The 21673-nt window shown below is 43.2% G+C and overlaps 1 protein-coding gene, 1 long non-coding RNA gene and 4 other non-coding genes across 6 annotated transcripts; all 6 read right to left on the bottom strand.

The window, feature by feature from the left end:
* Positions 1 to 9248: 9248 nt before the first annotated feature.
* Positions 9249 to 11336, bottom strand: LOC142140462 (uncharacterized). Its single transcript, XR_012688495.1, has 2 exons — positions 11261 to 11336; positions 9249 to 10168 (listed from the first exon to the last, which is right to left on the bottom strand). It is a non-coding gene; the product is annotated as an uncharacterized LOC142140462 (long non-coding RNA).
* Positions 11337 to 16149: 4813 nt separating this feature from the next.
* RPL23A (ribosomal protein L23a) lies at positions 16150 to 20252 on the bottom strand. Its single transcript, XM_075196825.1, has 5 exons — positions 20148 to 20252; positions 18739 to 18919; positions 17534 to 17710; positions 17266 to 17335; positions 16150 to 16209 (listed from the first exon to the last, which is right to left on the bottom strand). Exons 1-5 carry the CDS (start codon positions 20170 to 20172, stop codon positions 16195 to 16197), a joined length of 468 nt encoding a protein of 155 aa, XP_075052926.1. The 5' UTR covers positions 20173 to 20252; the 3' UTR covers positions 16150 to 16194.
* LOC142141841 (small nucleolar RNA SNORD42) lies at positions 16503 to 16567 on the bottom strand. The gene has a single exon (XR_012688877.1). It is a non-coding gene; the product is annotated as a small nucleolar RNA SNORD42 (small nucleolar RNA).
* Positions 17407 to 17472, bottom strand: LOC142141842 (small nucleolar RNA SNORD42). Its single transcript, XR_012688878.1, has one exon. It is a non-coding gene; the product is annotated as a small nucleolar RNA SNORD42 (small nucleolar RNA).
* LOC142141848 (small nucleolar RNA Z17) lies at positions 18618 to 18688 on the bottom strand. Its single transcript, XR_012688884.1, has one exon. It is a non-coding gene; the product is annotated as a small nucleolar RNA Z17 (small nucleolar RNA).
* Positions 19835 to 19902, bottom strand: LOC142141847 (small nucleolar RNA Z17). Its single transcript, XR_012688883.1, has one exon. It is a non-coding gene; the product is annotated as a small nucleolar RNA Z17 (small nucleolar RNA).
* Positions 20253 to 21673: the final 1421 nt, after the last annotated feature.

The following is a 21673-nucleotide window of genomic DNA, read 5'->3' as shown; positions in this document are numbered from 1 at the left end:
TAGCAGCAGAAGGAAGCGGCACTGGATGTATGGGAGCAGATGGAAGCGGCACTAGATATATGGAAGTGGCACTGGATGTATGGGAGCAGATGGAAGCGGCACTAGATATATGGAAGCGGCACTGGATGTATGGGAGCAGATGGAAGCGGCACTAGATATATGGAAGCGGCACTGGATGTATGGCAGCAGATGGAAGCGGCACTGGATGTATGGGAGCAGATGGAAGCGGCACTAGATATATGGAAGTGGCACTGGATGTATGGGAGCAGATGGAAGCGGCACTAGATATATGGAAGTGGCACTGGATGTATGGGAGCAGATGGAAGCGGCACTAGATATATGGAAGCGGCACTGGATGTATGGCAGCAGATGGAAGCGGCACTGGATGTATGGGAGCAGATGGAAGCGGCACTAGATATATGGCAGCAGATGGAAGCTGCACTGGATGTATGGGAGCAGATGGAAGCTGCACTGGATGTATGGCAGCAGATGGAAGCGGCTCTGGATGTATGGCAGCAGATGGAAGCGGCACTGGATGTATGGCAGCAGATGGAAGCGGCACTGGATGTATGGCAGCAGATGGAAGCGGCACTAGATATATGGCAGCAGATGGAAGCGGCACTGGATGTATGGCAGCAGATGGAAGCGGCACTGGATGTATGGCAGCAGATGGAAGCGGCACTGTATATATGGCAGCAGGATCAGGCACCAGGAATATACTGGACATGCAAGAGAACAGCACCAGTAGTAGACAGCACTAGGAATCAACAAGGAAAGTTGTGTGAGGGAAAGGAGGGCTGCTATAATGTGTGAGGGAAAGGAGGGGGGCTGCTATAATGTGTGAGGGAAAGGAGGGGGGCTGCTATAATGTGTGAAGGAATGGAGGAGGGCTGCTATAATATGCGAGGGAAAGGAGGGGGGCTGCTATAATGTGTGAGGGAAAGGAGGGGGGCTGCTATAATGTGTGAGGGAAAGGAGGGGGGCTGCTATAATGTGTGAGGGAAAGGAGAAGGGCTGCTATAATGTGTGAGGAAAAGATGGGGGGCTGCTATAATATGTGAGGAAAAGGAGGGGGGCTGCTATAATGTGTGAGTGAAAGGAGGAGGGCTGCTATAATGTGTGAGTGAAAGGAGGAGGGCTGCTATAATGTGTGAGTGAAAGGAGGGGGAGCTGCTATAATGTGTGAGTGAAAGGAGGGGGAGCTGCTATAATGTGTGAGGGAAAGGAGGGGAAGCTGCTATAATATGCGAGGGAAAGGAGGGGAAGCTGCTATAATGTGTGAGGGAAAGGAGGGGGGCTGCTATAATGTGTGAGGGAAAGGAGGGGGGCTGCTATAATGTGTGAGGGAAAGGAGGGGGGCTGCTATAATGTGCGAGGGAAAGGAGGGGGAGCTGCTATAATGTGTGAGGGAAGAGAGGGGGTATGTTGCTATAATGTATGAGGGAACGGGCGGCTGCTATAAAGTGTGAGTTAAGGGAGGGTTTGTTGCTATAATGTATGAGGGAATGGGGGGTATGCTGATATAATGTGTGAGGAAAGGGGTATATGCTGCTATAATGTGTGAAGGAATGGAGGAGGGCTGCTATAATGTGTGAGGGAAAGGAGGGCTGCTATAATGTGTGAGGGAAAGGAGGGGGGCTGCTATAATGTGTGAGGGAAAGGAGGAGGGCTGCTATAATGTGTGAGGGAAAGGAGGGGGGCTGCTATAATGTGTGAGTGAAAGGAGGAGGGCTGCTATAATGTGTGAGGGAAAGGAGGGGGGCTGCTATAATGTGTGAGGGAAAGGAGGGGGGCTGCTATAATGTGTGAATGAAAGGAGGGGAAGCTGCTATAATGTGCGAGGGAAAGGAGGGGGGCTGCTATAATGTGTGAGTGAAAGGAGGGGGGCTGCTATAATGTGTGAGTGAAAGGAGGGTAAGGTGCTATAATGTGTGAGGGAAAAGAGGGGGGCTGCTATAATGTGTGAGTGAAAGGAGGGGGGCTGCTATAATGTGTGAGTGAAAGGAGGGGAAGCTGCTATAATGTGCGAGGGAAAGGAGGGTGCTGCTATAATGTGTGAGGGAAAGGAGGGGGAGCTGCTATAATGTGTGAGGGATATATAGCAGCAGAAGGAAGCGGCACTGGATGTATGGGAGCAGATGGAAGCGGCACTAGATATATGGAAGTGGCACTGGATGTATGGGAGCAGATGGAAGCGGCACTAGATATATGGAAGTGGCACTGGATGTATGGGAGCAGATGGAAGCGGCACTAGATATATGGAAGCGGCACTGGATGTATGGCAGCAGATGGAAGCGGCACTGGATGTATGGGAGCAGATGGAAGCGGCACTAGATATATGGCAGCAGATGGAAGCTGCACTGGATGTATGGGAGCAGATGGAAGCTGCACTGGATGTATGGCAGCAGATGGAAGCGGCTCTGGATGTATGGCAGCAGATGGAAGCGGCACTGGATGTATGGCAGCAGATGGAAGCGGCACTGGATGTATGGCAGCAGATGGAAGCGGCACTGTATATATGGCAGCAGGATCAGGCACCAGGAATATACTGGACATGCAAGAGAACAGCACCAGTAGTAGACAGCACTAGGAATCAACAAGGAAAGTTGTGTGAGGGAAAGGAGGGCTGCTATAATGTGTGAGGGAAAGGAGGGGGGCTGCTATAATGTGTGAGGGAAAGGAGGGCTGCTATAATGTGTGAGGGAAAGGAGGGCTGCTATAATGTGTGAGGGAAAGGAGGGGGGCTGCTATAATGTGTGAGGAAAAGGAGGGGGGCTGCTATAATGTGTGAGGGAAAGGAGGGGGGCTGCTATAATATGCGAGGGAAAGGAGAGGGGCTGCTATAATATGCGAGGGAAAGGAGGGCTGCTATAATGTGTGAGGTAAAGGAGGGCTGCTATAATGTGTGAGGGAAAGGAGGGGGGCTGCTATAATGTGTGAGGGAAAGGAGAAGGGCTGCTATAATGTGTGAGGAAAAGATGGGGGGCTGCTATAATATGTGAGGAAAAGGAGGGGGGCTGCTATAATGTGTGAGTGAAAGGAGGAGGGCTGCTATAATGTGTGAGTGAAAGGAGGAGGGCTGCTATAATGTGTGAGTGAAAGGAGGGGGAGCTGCTATAATGTGTGAGTGAAAGGAGGGGGAGCTGCTATAATGTGTGAGGGAAAGGAGGGGGGCTGCTATAATGTGTGAGGGAAAGGAGGGGGGCTGCTATAATGTGCGAGGGAAAGGAGGGGGGCTGCTATAATGTGCGAGGGAAAGGAGGAGGGCTGCTATAATGTGTGAGGGAAAGGAGGGGGAGCTGCTATAATGTGCGAGGGAAAGGAGGGGGAGCTGCTATAATGTGTGAGGGAAGAGAGGGGGTATGTTGCTATAATGTATGAGGGAACGGGCGGCTGCTATAAAGTGTGAGTTAAGGGAGGGTTTGTTGCTATAATGTATGAGGGAATGGGGGGTATGCTGATATAATGTGTGAGGAAAGGGGTATATGCTGCTATAATGTGTGAAGGAATGGAGGAGGGCTGCTATAATGTGTGAGGGAAAGGAGGGCTGCTATAATGTGTGAGGGAAAGGAGGGGGGCTGCTATAATGTGTGAGGGAAAGGAGGAGGGCTGCTATAATGTGTGAGGGAAAGGAGGGGGAGCTGCTATAATGTGCGAGGGAAAGGAGGGGGGCTGCTATAATGTGTGAGTGAAAGGAGGAGGGCTGCTATAATGTGTGAGGGAAAGGAGGGGGGCTGCTATAATGTGTGAGGGAAAGGAGGGGGGCTGCTATAATGTGTGAATGAAAGGAGGGGAAGCTGCTATAATGTGCGAGGGAAAGGAGGGGGGCTGCTATAATGTGTGAGTGAAAGGAGGGGGGCTGCTATAATGTGTGAGTGAAAGGAGGGGAAGCTGCTATAATGTGTGAGGGAAAAGAGGGGGGCTGCTATAATGTGTGAGTGAAAGGAGGGGGGCTGCTATAATGTGTGAGTGAAAGGAGGGGAAGCTGCTATAATGTGCGAGGGAAAGGAGGGTGCTGCTATAATGTGTGAGGGAAAGGAGGGGGAGCTGCTATAATGTGTGAGGGAAGAGAGGGCTGCTATAATGTGTGAGGGTAAGGAGGGGGGCTGCTATAATGTGTGAAGGAAAGCAGGGGGGGCTGCTATAATGTGTGAGGGAAAGGAGGGGGGCTGCTATAATGTGTGAGGGAAAGGAGAGGGGCTGCTATAATGTGTGAGTGAAAGGAGGAGGGCTGCTATAATGTGTGAGTGAAAGGGGGAGGGCTGCTATAATGTGTGAGGGAAAGGAGGGGGGCTGCTATAATGTGTGAGGGAAAGGAGGGGGGCTGCTAAAATGTGTGAGGGAAAGGAGGAGGGCTGCTATAATGTGTGAGGGAAAGGAGAGGGGCTGCTATAATGTGTGAGGGAAAGGAGGGGGGCTGCTATAATGTGTGAGTGAAAGGAGGGGAAGCTGCTATAATGTGCGAGGGAAAGGAGGGGGGCTGCTATAATGTGTGAGGGAAAGGAGAGGGGCTGCTATAATGTGTGAGGGAAAGGAGAGGGGCTGCTATAATGTGTGAGGGAAAGGAGGGGGCTGCTATAATGTGTGAGTGAAAGGAGGGGAAGCTGCTATAATGTGCGAGGGAAAGGAGGGGGGCTGCTATAATGTGTGAGTGAAAGGAGGGGGGCTGCTATAATGTGTGAGTGAAAGGAGGGGAAGCTGCTATAATGTGCGAGGGAAAGGAGGGGGGCTGCTATAATGTGTGAGGGAAAGGAGGGGGAGCTGCTATAATGTGTGAGGGAAAAGAGGGCTGCTATAGTGTGTGAGGGAAAGGAGGGGGGCTGCTATAATGTATGAGGGAAAAGAGGGCTGCTATAGTGTGTGAGGGAAAGGAGGGGGGCTGCTATAATGTGTGAGGGAAAGGAGGGGGAGCTGCTATAATATGCGAGGGAAAGGAGGGGGGCTGCTATAATGTGTGAGGGAAAGGAGGGGGACTGCTATAATGTGTGAGGGAAAGGAGGGGGGCTGCTATAATGTGTGAGTGAAAGGAGGGGAAGCTGCTATAATGTGCGAGGGAAAGGAGAGGGAACTGCTATAATGTGTGAGGGAAGAGAGGGGGTATGTTGCTATAATGTATGAGGGAACGGGGGGCTGCTATAAAGTGTGAGTTAAGGGAGGGTTTGTTGCTATAATGTATAAGGGAATGGGGGTATGCTGATATAATGTGTGAGGAAAGGGGTATATGCTGCTATAATGTGTGAAGGAATGGAGGAGGGCTGCTATAATGTGTGAGGGAAAGGAGGGCTGCTATAATGTGTGAGGGAAAGGAGGGGGGCTGCTATAATGTGTGAGGGAAAGGAGGAGGGCTGTTATAATGTGTGAGGGAAAGGAGGGGGAGCTGCTATAATGTGCGAGGGAAAGGAGGGGGAGCTGCTATAATGTGTGAGGGAAGAGAGGGGGTATGTTGCTATAATGTATGAGGGAACGGGGGGCTGCTATAAAGTGTGAGTTAAGGGAGGGTTTGTTGCTATAATGTATGAGGGAATGGGGGGTATGCTGATATAATGTGTGAGGAATGGGGTATATGCTGCTATAATGTGTGAAGGAATGGAGGAGGGCTGCTATAATGTGTGAGGGAAAGGAGGGCTGCTATAATGTATAAGGGAAAGGAGGGGGGCTGCTATAATGTGTGAGGGAAAGGAGGGGGAGCTGCTATAATGTGCGAGGGAAAGGAGGGGGGCTGCTATAATGTGTGAGTGAAAGGAGGGGGAGCTGCTATAATGTGTGAGGGAAAGGAGGGGGACTGCTATAATGTGTGAGGGAAAGGAGGAGGGCTACTATAATGTGTGAGGGAAAGGAGGGGGAGCTGCTATAATGTGCGAGGGAAAGGAGGGGGGCTGCTATAATGTGTGAGTGAAAGGAGGGGGAGCTGCTATAATGTGTGAGGGAAAGGAGGGGGGCTGCTATAATGTGTGAGGGAAAGGAGGGGGGCTGCTATAATGTGTGAGTGAAAGGAGGGGAAGCTGCTATAATGTGCGAGGGAAAGGAGGGGGCTGCTATAATGTGTGAGTGAAAGGAGGGGGGCTGCTATAATGTGTGAGTGAAAGGAGGGGAAGCTGCTATAATGTGCGAGGGAAAGGAGGGGGGCTGCTATAATGTGTGAGGGAAAGGAGGGGGAGCTGCTATAATGTGTGGGAAGAGAGGGGGTATGTTGCTATAATGTATGAGGGAACGGGGGGCTGCTATAAAGTGTGAGGAAAGGGAGGGCTGCTATGTGTGAGGAAAGGGGGGTATGCTGCTATAACATGTGTAGGAAAGGAGGAAGGGTCTGCTATAATGTGAGGGAAGAGGGGGGTATGTTGCTATAATGTATGAGGGAACGGGGGGCTGCTATAAAGTGTGAGGAAAGGGAGGGCTGCTATGTGTGAGGAAAGGGGGGTATGCTGCTATAACATGTGTAGGAAAGGAGGAAGGGTCTGCTATAATGTGAGGGAAGAGGGGGGTATGTTGCTATAATGTATGAGGGAATGGGGGGTATGCTGATATAATGTGTGAGGAAAGGGGTATATGCTGCTATAATGTGTGAAGGAATGGGGGGGTTCTTAATATATTGTGTGATATAAGGGAAGGGAGGGGGGCTGTCTTAATAGTACATGGGTGGGAGGTAGGCTATTAATTTAATGGTGGGGTTCAGGTGGGGCTAATTATTTAATGGGTGCTATTTTATTTGTGGGGTGATAGTGGGGAAACTTAATTTATTGGTGGGGCTATTTTACTTAATACTTGGGCCTATTAAATTAAGATGGGGTGATGGGACCTTTAATTTAATGCTGAGGTGGTTTGGGCTATTAATTGAATGTGGGGCTGTTTGCTGTGGAAGGCTATTTGTTAAATGTGAATATTAATTATTTAATGCTGGGGATGTTGTGGGAAATGGCTATATTAAACGTAAATGCTATTAATTTATTGCTGGGGCTGTTTGGAGGGAGGGAAATAGGTTTATTTTTTTAAAAGGGAATACAATTACTTAAATGCTGGGGTTAGTTGGAGGGAAATAGGTCTATTTATTAAATGTGTTTACTATTAATTTAATGTCAGGGCTGGTTGGAGGGAAATAGATCTATTTATCAAATGTGAGTACTATTATTTTGGGGCTGGAGAGAGGCCTAATTATTAAACGTGGGTGCTATTGACTTAATGCTGGGCTGGTTAGAGTTTTCTAAGTTTCATGTACCCATTTTGTTTGCATATATGGCCCCCAACATAACAGGATCCAGACAATCGGCAACTAAAGACACCAGCAGCCACAGGTAGTGAAAGTGACAAGAACAGGTAGGAGAGAGCAGCACTGTCTGCCAACTGTCCTGAATCTGGTGGGGCAGTCCCGAATTTGGGTGACTGTCATGCTTATTCAGGATTTGTTCTGACTGCAAAGACAGTTGGGAGGTATGTCCTGTGCTGCTCGTGAAGGTAGAGCCGTGTACACCTAACAATAGTGCACACAGTATTGCCTGTGTATTTGTCTAAAATGATAACCATATTACATCATAAGGGCCCCTCTGTTTTAAGTGCCCCAGCTCCCCCAGAGCCTTAATCCAGCTCTGTGATGGGGGCATGTACTGTGCAGAGGGAGGGGGACATGTATGTCAAAGAGGGAGGGGTATATACAGTGAGGTGGGGGGGGGGTCTGCCAGATTAATTAGTACAGTGTCCCACAGTTTCTGATGGCAGCCCTGCTCCCATAAACTCCACATTACATTAATAACACCCACATTTTAATAAAAACAGACTCCATATTAAGTGAAAAGCTCCCACCTGCTGCTACATTACATGAATAAATGAGAAATCTTGGAATTCATGGGAATCAGCACAGGAATATAATCCATAAAACAATGCTCCCCATATCAAGGGCTTTTTAAGCCCAATGTAGAAATTATAGTTAGTTTTGTTCTGGAAACTTTGATGACAGCAAGGGGTTGGCATTCAAAAAGATGATGGGGAGGGGCTAAACTAATGGCTGTTTGGCCAGGGGTAAACGTTTTCCCTGGGAAGGAAGGAAACAAAACATGTGATTACCTGGTCGTGCAGCTCTACTTTTTTATGGAGCGAGATTATTGATATGATATAAAGTGGTGGAAAGGCTGCATATTTAGAGGATCTCTTGTCGTGCCATTTCTACTCTACAAACGAATCTTGCACCATCTAGTTGCACTTTGGCGGAGAAGCGCAATTATAGGCGCACTTCGTCTTGCAGAGGTGTCACTCAAGATTGGAGAGTAGGTGTGCACCTTGATGTGTGCTGAGTGGACCATTTTGGTACATGGGTTCAAATCCAAGGAGTTTTGTGCTGTGCATTAAGTGTGCTTTGTAAATGACCTTGTGTGGTCAATAGGAATCCTTAACCTCCTTACCTCTCCACATGGGGTAACTACCCTGTACACACACTTTTTGCTTGGGGTGAAATAAGATTCCTTCCTTCTTTCTCATTTGCAAATCCAAACACATTGATGATATACATTTTTTTAAAATTTAACATATGTAGTAAAAAATTACTTAAACATTGTGTTCATAGTCAAGTATTACTATTAAAGATGAATTCAACCAAACTTTTTATTTTTCTGAGCTATCTTCCACTCCCATCTACTAGGACAAGTGTTAAGGTCCCATGTCAGGGACTACTCTAGTTTGGGAGAATTCACCCCTACCAGTGCTGTAAACACTTCTGACAACCATCAAAGGGTTTGGATTCAAATTCCTCTAGGTTGTCAATGCTGGAAGAAGGAGCATTGGGGTACAGTCATTGGTGAGTTCTTCCAAAGTGTTGGGGTACCAAGCTTTGGACCCACTGTCCTTATAAGCTTACGAGCAAGGCCTTCTTACCTCTGTGACTTTATTACCCAGTATTGTTTTATTACTGTGTTTGTTTCCAATTGTAAAGTGCTATGGACTGTGCTGTCGCTATATAGATGATGATGATACATCAGAGAAGGATGTTATGGTTATTATATGACGCCATTCAAAAATAATTTTTGAATTACATAGACTTTTACACTTGCAGATTAACAACCTTTCATCTTGTGTGTAGGGATATATGAAATTAGTTTTAAACAGGTTTCATAGATATGTTTTGTAGCTGCTTCATGAAAAATGCATCATGTTTCTTATGCGTTAAGCAGAACTCCCTTCAGTTGAATTCATGAAAAACAAATGTTTCTCTGCATGCACACTTCAAATTTGATTGCACATAGAAATAAATCAAGATTACGATATGTGCTTAGCACCTCAGATATGTTGAAACCATGGCAAAGGTGCAGTTTATTTAATGACATATCCTGCTGTTTCTTGGACCAGTTACTGGAATACTTTTCCACAAGGAAATATTGTCAGTCTGGTTGGTTGTAAAAGCCAGCGATATTCATCTGTGTATCGTATTGATGCCATTGGGAGGTTTATGTAGCATGTCACATCCTGTTAAAGGTACCTAAAACCAGTTGACTAGCATGGATCTAGAGAGATCTTCTTACGGAAGGCATTCAGTTCCCTTTAATGCAAGCAGCATCCTTGGGCTGTATGTAAATGGTGCACTTGCACAAAGGTCCTGTTAAGTGGATGCATTTCTTAGATGAGTCCTTCCAAAGTAGCTGATCATATTTTAGGTGCTTACAGGCCGAACAAGTCTGCGTTCCAGAATGTAAAGGCTTCCTACAACAGTGCTCTTTAGGTGACTTCAGTAGTACAGTACCATCTGCATTTCTGTTTGGACATAAGCAGAGCCCTGCGGATTTACAAGTGCACTGACTACTGCTAGCTTTGTGGCATTGCTTGCCTGAATTTGCACAGTGGACACGACAAGGACAGAAGCTTGGCATAGCTTGATACGACACTTGAATCTTGTGTACCCCGGTTGTACACTGACAATACTTGTGATGGTAGTGCTGGCAGCGGGGTTCAGAGGCGACTTTTGAGGAACAACCTTTACACTTTGTTGTGGTGTTACTGCAACACGCAGGGTTGGAGCAAGACATTTTGCAGCAAGTTCACTGAGGAGGAGTCGCAGCTACAAGTAGGATAGTTGTATAAGATGGTACAAGCCGCTGAGGATTGATAGTAGTCATCAAAAGAATGCCATGGAGATGCTGACTGATGACGATAACTGGTGACAACCGATCACAGGTTGGAATGTTCATCTCTAAAATAAATACATAAATATGTGAAATCAGAGATTGTATATATAAAAAAGTGACTTCAGGTTGTGTATTATGTGAGTGGGTTTCTGCAAGATGTTTTCTCCTAAAAAATGTATGTTCTGAAGATAAAAGCATGGCCAGAATTAAAAGTTTAGGTGCTCCCGGTGACTACAACAATGTAAAATAATTATCAACAAAATGTAATGCAGCAAATGACAGCTACGTAAGGTTGGTGATCTGTCTTTGTATGGTGACACTAACCTGAAGGAGAGCTCTGCATTTGCAAGATATTAATTGATCATGTTCACTTTAGGGGGGAATTCAATTAGCCATCAAGTGTCTCATGGACGTTCCCAAGAAACATTGCGGCGGAGGTTTCTACCGTAATTGCCAGCCATGTGTGCGGCGTGATGTCTGCGCACTATATTGCCGACAATGTAGTGAGTAGGACATGTATAGGTGTCTATACATGTTTTGTAAAATATTCTGTGCTTAGAACCATTTTATATAATGTATATAAAATTTTATATAATGTATATAATGTATATATATAATAAATGTATATGTACATTTATTAATGTAAGTGGAAGATGACATCGTATGTGCTAAATAGTCACATTATCCAGCGGCCAAATTATAATGTTAACACACTTGTCTGCCATTACAAATCAATAACCTTTGAACAAAACTATCATACTAGTACCCTTGTACTACAACAAGCAGAGCAATTCAAATACATAGTTATTATATTTATAATAACAGCAGACAATGGCTGACTGTATTTTTTGAACAGGAATTATTAAAATCAGGATGCATTTCAATTGTTCTCCGCCATCTTTGGTGGTCAGCGGTGTACCACACTTGCTGGGATTTCAGGCTATTTAATGTAGACCAGCCAATTAAATGGGCACATGCGGTCAGCTAAATCTTTGTATAAATACACGTTTATATGGATTATATTTGCTCATATTAAAAGTATGTCAATATTTCTTATTGGTAAAAAAAAAAATCACAATCTACAAATTATAACCTCACACACAGACTACACATCCCCTTTTGGATGATACCTCCATTACACTCCTTCTGTTACTCACATAAATCACCAGCACAGCCTGAGGTGGTAATACATCTTCACTAATGATACACTTCATCCCTTCAAGCCAATCATCATCAGCATCTGATCTATTGCATCACAATTGAACTATTACAGCTATGTTACAGGTGGCAAGGCATGCTGGGATAAATCGACACATTTTAAAAAATGTCCTACATATATGCTGTTCCAAGCAGATGCCCTCACTTCCCAGATATAGATTGCCATGCAGCTGGTATTATATATATTATGGGATTAACTGAGACCAGGCTTATTCTCTCTTTTGTTTCAAAATCCTGCATAATGTTATCATGGTGCTGTCTATCAGGCCTATTGAAGGCCTTTTTGGGTGTAGTTTACAAGTCAGCCCTTGTTAGATGTGAGCCCCTATACCTGGGAGATGGGTGCATCTGATTTTAACAGTGTTTAAAGCATATAGGTCAATGTAGGAGCTTCATACAATGAGGTACTCTTGACGCTGGGATGCAGGCTTTAATGTTTTGATCAAAATATGAACTAATACCTAATTTTGTCATTTTGCTAGCTACACACAGGTAGTGTTAAGTACAAATGCTAACAACTGTTGTTTCATTTATAGACATATAGGACATTTATATTTCCACGCAGCTAGTACCATATATAATATGGGATTAACTGTGCGCTGGCTTATTTCTTTTTTGATCTCCAAGTTTAAAGGAAAGTTCACTAGTGACCCTTTTTAAAGGGTTAAATGTGCAAAATACCCAAAGGGTCTATTTTGCTAATGTAAACCTATACCCAATGTACTGTGATTTGCTAGATATTCTCTCTGATAGAGTATATACAGCACTTATCTTTACTGCAGCATCTTAATTTTTGGGTGGCTGGGGGTCTACAGTCACCATCGCATCATCTAGATGATGTCAGTGGTTTGGACACAGTAGTGTGAAATGCTAATTATACTACTCAGTTCCAAAAGATGTTGTGTTTGTGACACGCCAGTGAAGATGGAGAATGCAGGTGGTACGTGTAAAGGGTAGGCGTTATATTTACAACATAGACCCAGCTAGTGCATTTTACAGTTACTCCCCCTCAACCCAAGAAAATAAATAACAAATGCTGAAGTGGATTTACCCTTCAAGCACATATCTGGTATACTTTATTCAATGCACACACAGGGAATGGGAAAAGATATAACGGCCTTGTACCGCCTTACTGTAACATAAGGATATTAGCAGCCAGCTTTGTAGTTTTCAGACTATCAGGACTTAGAGCACAGCTTCAGCTCAGCGTCTGATGAACATCAAGGTGTTGTTTTCAGTTTTTTTGGGTACATTTATTAAAAAAAAGGTGCGATTAGGTGGAAAAATTGATTAACATGTTTTAAATTGTCCAAAATGAGATATTAACTAAAAAATATGTAACTCTTAACTAAGGTACAGGCAAACAAGACTGGTGCAAATGTGTTACAATTAGCCTCAGGCACTACAAACATCTCTGCTGAGCAACCTCCTACTGCCATGAGCAGGTTCTTGTTATGCTGCTGTATCTCTTGCTCCAGGTACAGAACCCTTCTATGCATGCTATAACATGTGTTTGCAATCAAGAGCAACTGTAAAAAATTATTTATGTTCAGTAGATATTAAAAACATTCAAATAAAAATAAATAAAAAACACTTTAAAAAAACAAAAACATATTATTGCTCATTATTAACATGACATTAACAGGTTTTTTTTTCTGTGCGTTCTTTTGTGAATCTATAATCCACATAGATATTATACATATCCTGCAGTGCCTTGTGTAGTAGAGCTCAGCAGACCTACACCCAAATTCATCAGCGCACAGATCCGTTCCTTGTTGAATTCAGTTATGTACAGGTCTGAAGTAAAACATACGCATGTTGTGTGTGTGGGTGAACCAGGCCCTATGTGTTGGCACCAATCCAACCCTCCAATCAGGTTCATTTTGTGGATCCAGGCTGCTAGTTTCCCAACCTGCACTCAGGAAATTGGGCCTTGTATAGGGATTCTCAGGGCTCCCGCTGGATGTAACTAACTTAGGGACCTATCTACAGCTTAGACAAGAAAGATACCGGAAGACGACAGGGCTCAGACCTTATATACTTCCGGTGCCACTTTACTGTCTAATCTAACGTTCAGCTGACCAGGGAATCAACACCGTAGCGATTGCTGCCATAGACAGGTCAGTATCACTTTCTTTATATATGATGTATAATCACATTTAAGTACAATAATTCTGTGACCTATATTCTAAATGTTCCTGGTCAATAAGTGTTTCTATTACCTCTCTGTCTGTATGTAGTACCCAATATTGTTTTATTAATGTTTGTTCCCAATTGTAAAGCGTTACGGAATTTGCTGGCACTATATAAATAAATGATGATGATGAACTGTCCCTGATAGCAGTTAGTCAGTACTGGTTCCCTGGTTGTACACTAGAATCCTTAACTTCCTTCAATAGAGCAGAACTACTTTTTGTTACTTGAGCTCACTTTGTTTTTAAATGCTTCACCTGGCCAGACCATTATAAACTGTGTCTATTGTTCAAGTTGTCTGCAAGTTTGTGGCACCACTTAACTTTTCAGAAAATCCAGGGGTAGCAGCCTGTCGCATCTATCCACATACTCTAACTTGATCTAGGATGGATCCAAAATTTGACTTCTGGCTTTTGTGGACCCTAATTTACCCTCTGGCTCAACAATGACAGAGGTTTCTGATAGCCTTGATGTGACTGCAGCTGTGGCATATTCTCTGCTCTTACTTATGCATTACTCTTCTCTTACTCTCAACTCCCCATCTATTTCAATATACATGTCACTTCACCTTCTTCCATTTGACTTGCTGACAATGGCAGGGCAAGTGTAAAAGTAACTGCTCAGTAACAGATTTACTACAAGACTGTATGTCTACCAATACTCTTAACACTAAGCCAATTAATTTCTACTAAACAGACACACTAACTAGCTAATTATTAAGCAGACCAACAAAATGTTGATTGAATAGTTACCATTAAACAATCTTACAGACCAAAAAAAAGTTAATTTGTTCCTGAATACTCCATCAAGCTTTCCTTTAACCGAATGCTTATTTTATACCCTTCTCATTTTATTTTTTTCCCTTAAAACCTCTAATGCTTTGCTCAAATTACCTTTCCCTTTTCTCCTCCCACTCTACTTATCTCTCCAGCTTTCTCTGACCACTTAATCACTATTTCTCTCCTCTACAGCTCTTGTATGCTCACTCTTCCCTGGCTTCTGCCAGAACAGCCATGATTGTGTAGTTGATGGAGCCTTCAGTTAGTAAGTGACTGGACTTGTGGGTACAGCAGGGGGCTCACTCCAGCCAGCTGATGGTAGAAGCAGGTCCCTGCAACTGTTTCAAGCAGTTTACCTCACTACACACAAATGAACCCTTCCATTGCTGCGCTCTAGCAGTTCTAATACATTTTACCAATGAAAACACTGACCTATTTACATTCTCAAGGCATTTAACCATTAGTGTGGGATAAGGACAAGCCATTACCACTTTCTTTGCTCTGTGAAGCCTATGTGGGTTTACAGTCTGCCACATATGGATACCTTCAAATATTTTGTCTATGAGCTCCAAAGACAAAGTCTATATAAGCCAAGTGCTAATTAATCTTTGGTTATAGCAGATTTCTATTAAAGCCTGCAGAACTTTAAAAATAAAATAAATGCAGCAGGGATGAGACAGGCCATCACGATACAGCAACATTATACCAGCAGCATCTTTTACATATTCAATGTTTGGTTCAAGCTGTGAATGGAGTTTGGTGTAGTGAAACATACACCCTGCACATGCTCTATTTCCCCCCACGGTACAAATGTAAATATACTGAATGACCGAAGAGACATTAATGCTGGACAAAACTGAAGAAACGCTTTATAAAGTAGGACCAGCCTTTACCTTCATAAAATCCTTTACAGGATAGTAAAGGATTCACAGGCTAGATGCCTGTGAATCCTTTACAGACCGTCAGTGACTGGCATTAAGCAGGGTTTAGACAGGACAAGAGGTGATGAGCATTAAATGAGTCATATGTAATAAATGGCTGTCATAACAGACATGCCTTAAACAGATGTTGAAAATGTATCCAGTCAAAAAGTTATCTTATGCCCAAAAAAAGAAAGAAAACGGTATGTCAACAACTTGCTGTATCCAATGTAATGGTCAAAAAAAGCTCTAATTCCAGATCATCTGGTTCAATAGCAGCAGTTTGAGCTGTAAGCAATTTTTAAAGCATTTCCATATATAGGCGATACATATTTGCAACTTTTACCAAATACACTGGGACACTGTTATAAAACCTTTTATTTGTACCTGTAAACATAGGCATTGGCCATAGCAACCAGATTTTATAAACTGAGCTAGAAAAGGTGGATTTTAGAAACCTTTAGAAGTGTATTTGTAATGGTCCCCTCATTACTCTCAGCTTCTCTTTAGCACTTTTTATTCTCACAACTGGTTTCAACACAGATTTCACAGGAAAGCTGTCTCGTATCAGTCTGATATACATATATAGAAGCAGCACAGACTTGAGCTAAAAGGATGTTAGATGCTGTATAATTGGCAAATGTTACAGGACATTTACAAGCCAATATATTGTCATCAGACCGTAAAAAGCCCCATTAGTGTGAATTTGCTTTAATGGAGAGAAATACCCGACAGCAGTAGGAGACTAAAAGTGATACATTGATTATACCTTTCAGCCACTTGAAGTCAGTGCCAGACCTGTGCATTAAGAACATTTAATTTGTTGCTGCTCAGTCCAGTAAAAGGGTCTATTACATTCACCCTAATATTAAGATGCTTGAAGTGCAATTTAAACCATTACATAGATTACAATTCACAAAAGACAAAATAAAAAGGTTTGTTTATTGGATTTATTTCTGTATGGAACATGTGGCTGTAGGTTTAGATGATGCCAATCTGTAACAGAAAACAGAAGAATGTTTATTAACAGAACATTGGAAAACATTTTTACATGTGACAATTACACAACACATGGATCAGAAGCATTTTTCATGATCCAGCTGTAGCTAACAGTTACCTACATTTGCAGATACCCAATCTTGTGACAGTGCTTTAACTCACAATCAGGTGTGCTAGTCGGCTATAAATCAAGCATGTATCAATGCACCACTGTACATGGCCAAGACAAGAACCAGGCAAATATCAGAACCATTGTGTACCTTGTTATAGCGCTCATTTGTAGCACTAATGTGCATCAGTGGTTCCTTTGAACACATCAATGTATTCAGACAGAATAAGTTTTCATCATATGCACATTGTAATAACTACCCTACACACAGATTTTTATGAAGTGGACCAGTAACCTAATCAATAGACAACGCTAACATTTTACATTTACAGTATTCTATAGTTTTTCCATTTCTCAATTCCCTGCAATAAAAGCCGTTATGAACCCCATACGCCGTCTAACAAGTTCTCATTACTACTAAACTATTGGACTACACAGCTGTGTGTGTAAAGGAAGCAGTACAAAAGCAAAGCCCTCCTCTTAGCAGGTTGCTGATGGCTGGCCTGTGACTTTTCCACTATCAGGAAAATTAGACTTTATAATTTCTCTTTAATTACTAACATTCACTGCCTTCTGAATCAGTCAACTCCACTGTCTTAAACAATATATGTGATGTTTGAGCAATTTTAAGTATACACTGTTTGGGTGGAAGCCCAGTGCACAGCCCAGTGTACAGCCCAAGGATTTGACAAAAAAAATTATATTAATGTTACAATTGTTTTTCCAAAACTCCTAAAGTACACAAGTAAAACAAAAATTGGTGACTTGTAATGTAGTTTAATTACAAAATTCTAGATTATGCTGCAAGGAGGTCCAGTTCAAATATAGAAGATCAGGTGGCTAACAAAGTGGGCATCGAGATCAACTACCTCATAATTAGGTACTGGTACTTTCCATCAAATTTTCATTAACAAATGGAAATAAAACACAGAACTAAAAGTTACCTTGTTAGCAACATCAAGCGCATCATAATCAGGAGCAAGACGAACATATGCCTTCTTCTCACCATCAGGCCTGCAATGTACCAAGAACCCCACATTACTCGTCTTACAGTATTATACATACACACACTTACGCCACCTCTCATGCATCAGTGGTTCCTTTGAAAACATCAAAGACTTCAGACAGAATATGATTTCCATCATTTGCATAAGTATAAGCAGGTCAGGCCTTTGACCAGGTAATGTCACCCAACACAAATAAATTGCTCACCTAATAAGCGTGTTTACTTTGGCCACATCTATGTCATACAGCTTCTTCACGGCCTGTTTGATCTGGTGCTTGTTGGCTTTGACATCAACAATGAAAACCAGAGTGTTATTGTCCTCAATCTTCTTCATAGCAGACTCCGTGGTCAGAGGGAACTTAATGATGGCATAATGATCAAGCCTAAAACCAAGAGTAAAATGCTGAGCAACATTCAGACACTATTTATATATTCCTTACTACAATCAACATTCAAAATTATTATCAGTGAACATTCAACGGAGTGCTTCCGAATTCAGTTTCCAAATAAACAAGCCTCAATTCGTTAGTAGCGAGAGAAGTTGCATTAAGAAAGCAGTTATCACTTTGATTCAATAGTCACATAACAAAATCTGTCACATCTGCACTGCAGGCAGACACAAATAATTAAGTGTGCAAAGGTAATAAATCTACACATGTATTATAATTTAGTGACTAAACATGCAGTTTGCAAGGTAGCTCAGTGGTTTTCATGATCTGGCTCACCCCCTTTAAAGTGTGTTATATGAAGTCAGCAAGTTGAAAATTGACATAACTGGCATCCCTTTGCTTCTTAAAAGGGAACTACATACAGAAAATCTAAAATGCATATTGTATAAAACTGGGAATTGTAATGATCACCTATATCAAAACATGTGGTGGAATATAAATGGAAAGAAAGTAACATAATAAAAATAGTCTACTCCAAAATTTTGATATGTAAAAAAAAAAACCCCACCACAAATGTGGAGAAACAGGCCCCTGTAACACGCATTGCTGCTATAGGAGCAACTGTATTGATTAAATAGTCAAAATTTGTTTTACTGCTCTTCCTTCCCACAATTACTATTTAAGGGAAGGGAAGGCAATTTAAAAAATGTTTAAATGAGGAGAACCCCTTTTAAAATCAAACTAGGAGAGCAGGGTATGGAAACAAGCCAGGATAGTACGAGATTAAAAGATGAACATGAGGTCTCCAAGGAGGGGTCTATTGTATTGAAAGCAAATTCTACCAGGACATGTTTTTTTAGGTGCATATCCATATTACATTCAATTCTTATGTAAAGTTAAGGGCACATCAGTGTAAATAATTACAATCACAGACATTCAGGCTTTGATCGCTTTAAAAACATCATCTGTGCCTTAACAGACTATATGCCTCATTCCTAACAGACTACTTCAAGAGGACATACTTGTTCCTTGTGGGAGCACTTTTCCTGGGGTACTTGGGTTGCCTCCTAAGTCTCAAGGTCTTAGGTCTCCGGAATGTAGGAGATGTCCGGATCTTCTTCTTCTTGTGGCTGTGTACTCCTTTTAATACAGCCTTTTTGGCCTTGAGAGCTTTAGACTTCGCTTCAGTCTTAGCAGGGACAGCTGATAAATAAAGTCAGATGACGCTTGGCATTAATGAAATGTTAATTCAATTATAAATAAATGTAAAAGTAGTTACAAATAGAGGTTATTCATATCAGTGAAACTACACAGTATGCATTAAAAATGAACACATAAGAGAACATTTCTATCCAAAGGTAAAGCAAGGAATATTTAGCTATAAAATGTAGTATAAGTTTTCTCCAAAACCCCATCACTATCTAGTGAAGTAACTTTAAAGAGATATACAGAAAATAAACATATTGCATGAATTTAATTGACAGGATATTGTATAATTATGTCAGATACACATGTTTTAAACACATAGTAAAAGCACAAAAAAAGTTTCTGTACACTTCAGGATCTACATTTCCCATCTATGTCACTGGCTGTTACTTCCAGCATTATTTATAAAATATAAAAACATCCAGATAAATTAACTTCCAAATTACAACAGGCACACATACTAACAAGCCTAACCGCAATTAAAGACCAGGTCATTACACAATACAAATAAAATAATATGCAGAATTTATAGGTTCTCTGTATAGTTAGCAGTTGTTGTCTAGCCTGCTGTGGAAGCATCAGTCATATCTCCAGCTAGTCCCTGGCTGGGCATCGTGACACGTGTGTGTTTAGATTGTAAGCTCTGCTGGGGCCGATGTGAATAGACATTCCCCGACAGTAGAGCACTGCATAAGTTGGTTCCACAAGTAGTTAGACGGCCAAATTCCCTAAAACTGACCTAAAGTTATTAACCCACCTATCACATACAAGTAAAACCAGACGGATGACAAGCTCCATGTACGGAGGGGATCATGTAACCATATAAGAGGTACAGTACTAGGTGTTATGATCGGCCTGTAGAATCACCCGGCTCCCCGGGGACCACATGTGGCCCTATAGCCGGCCGGGCCCGGTACATCAGCACATAAAGCTGGAATCACAGAGCTCATACTTTGATCGCTTAGAACATCATGTGTACCAGGGCCCCAGCCTGTGAGCTCAGTGTGAGCCCGGGGACAGCACATGGGGCAGGCCGCAGCCGGTACCAGCCGTGTGTGAGCCCGGGGACAGCACATGGGGAGGCCGCAGCCGGCACTAGCTGTGTGTGAGCCCCACACACCCCGCCCTGCGCCATCACTGAGCTCCCGGCTTCTCCTGGCTCCTCTCTGCCAGCCCGAGCGGCCCCGTAATCACTGTAAGTTCACCGTCACATCCCGCAGCTCACCTTCCTTCTTTACCTTCGGAGCCATCTTGGGGAAAAGGAAAAAAGAGGGGTTTCTCAGGCAATATCAGCACGGGCTTACAGGCGGAGCCTCGCGAGAGTACTCACACAACGGCAATGCATCGTGGGACATGTAGTTTTCCTGTCAATTGTAGACTACAAAACCAATGAAACACAATTATCTATAATGACCAACTATACTATACAATACAATTTCTCACATTCTGCATATTGAAAGCAATAATTACCGTCTTTCCTTCTCTGGACTTTACAAAGTAACATCTTTATTGAAATGGAACAATTAAAATGCAAATATATGTATATATGTATTACATACATGCCAACTCTCCCTGAATGTCAGGGAGACTCCCTGAAATAGGGGTGATCTCCCTCACTCCCTGAGGAGTCTGGCATTCTCCCTGATGCTGAGCCAGTACAAGACATGGTTGGCTTCACCATCTGTGGCATGATGACAAAATTCACTCTGTCCAAAATGGACAGAGTGAAGCGGTCAGTTATGTACAAGGAGCCCCACAAAGGTGGGAAAGGGATCCCTGATATCCCCACCATGCTGTGGGCCTTCTTTGTTTGCAACTGTATCCGCAGGACACTCCTTGAAAAGAACGTTTGCTCTGCTGGGAAGACCATGTCCCGCTTTTTCCTTCTGCCTCTTTGGAGGAAACTTGGTTGGGACAAGTGGGACAGCTCCTTCCCTTACAACTGGACTACACCTTGGTTTTACCTGGATGTTGGACAATTTGTGAAGGAGCACCATCTGGAGGGACTTAAACCAGACTTGTGGAAACCTAAAACTATCCACAAGCTCATCAGAGCAAAGGACGTTATGGAGTCTGTTCCAGGGCTCCCTGTGGCTACGGCCAAACACGTCTGGGAGAATGTGGCCTCTAAGAGGTTGACTAATAGACACAAGGACATTGCATGGATGGCTATCCAAGGGGCTCTGCCTCTCAGGACATTCATGCACTCCCGGAACCTGTGCAGATATGTTCACTGCCCCTTTTGTATCACCAGAAGGGAGACTGCTCAGCATATCTTTTGAGACTGCCCCACTGCACAGGCATTGTTGGATGCCCTGGAACATGAACTTAAGGACAGTGTGCCCAGGACTTGCCTTTCATACCATTCAGTATTTTATGGATTATTTCCTGGGACTCACACCGTTGAGGCAATCCAGGAGGCCTGGCGCCTTATGAACTGTTTTAAGGACGCTATGTGGCTTGCCAGGAATCGCCTCATCTTGAAGTGGGAGAAGATGACCATCCAGGACTGTCGCAGGCTTATCCATAGCCTGCTAACAGACTATAACACCCTTGACAGTCCTGAGGAAGATGAAGACGACGGTTGATTGTAATTGATTGATTGTTGTCTCCTCTTCTCCTTCTCCCCATTGTGTCCATTTCCAATAAAAAAACTTTGGTTTGTGCTCCCCCCCCCTTACCCCCTCCAACCCACTCCCCCTTTCACAGCATGAAGTATTATTGAATGTAATGTCTATTTATGCACCCTTC

Source organism: Mixophyes fleayi, chromosome 2, assembly GCF_038048845.1.
Source record: "Mixophyes fleayi isolate aMixFle1 chromosome 2, aMixFle1.hap1, whole genome shotgun sequence".
Lineage (NCBI taxonomy): Eukaryota > Metazoa > Chordata > Amphibia > Anura > Limnodynastidae > Mixophyes > Mixophyes fleayi.
This window is presented reverse-complemented; position numbering and strand designations above follow the sequence as displayed.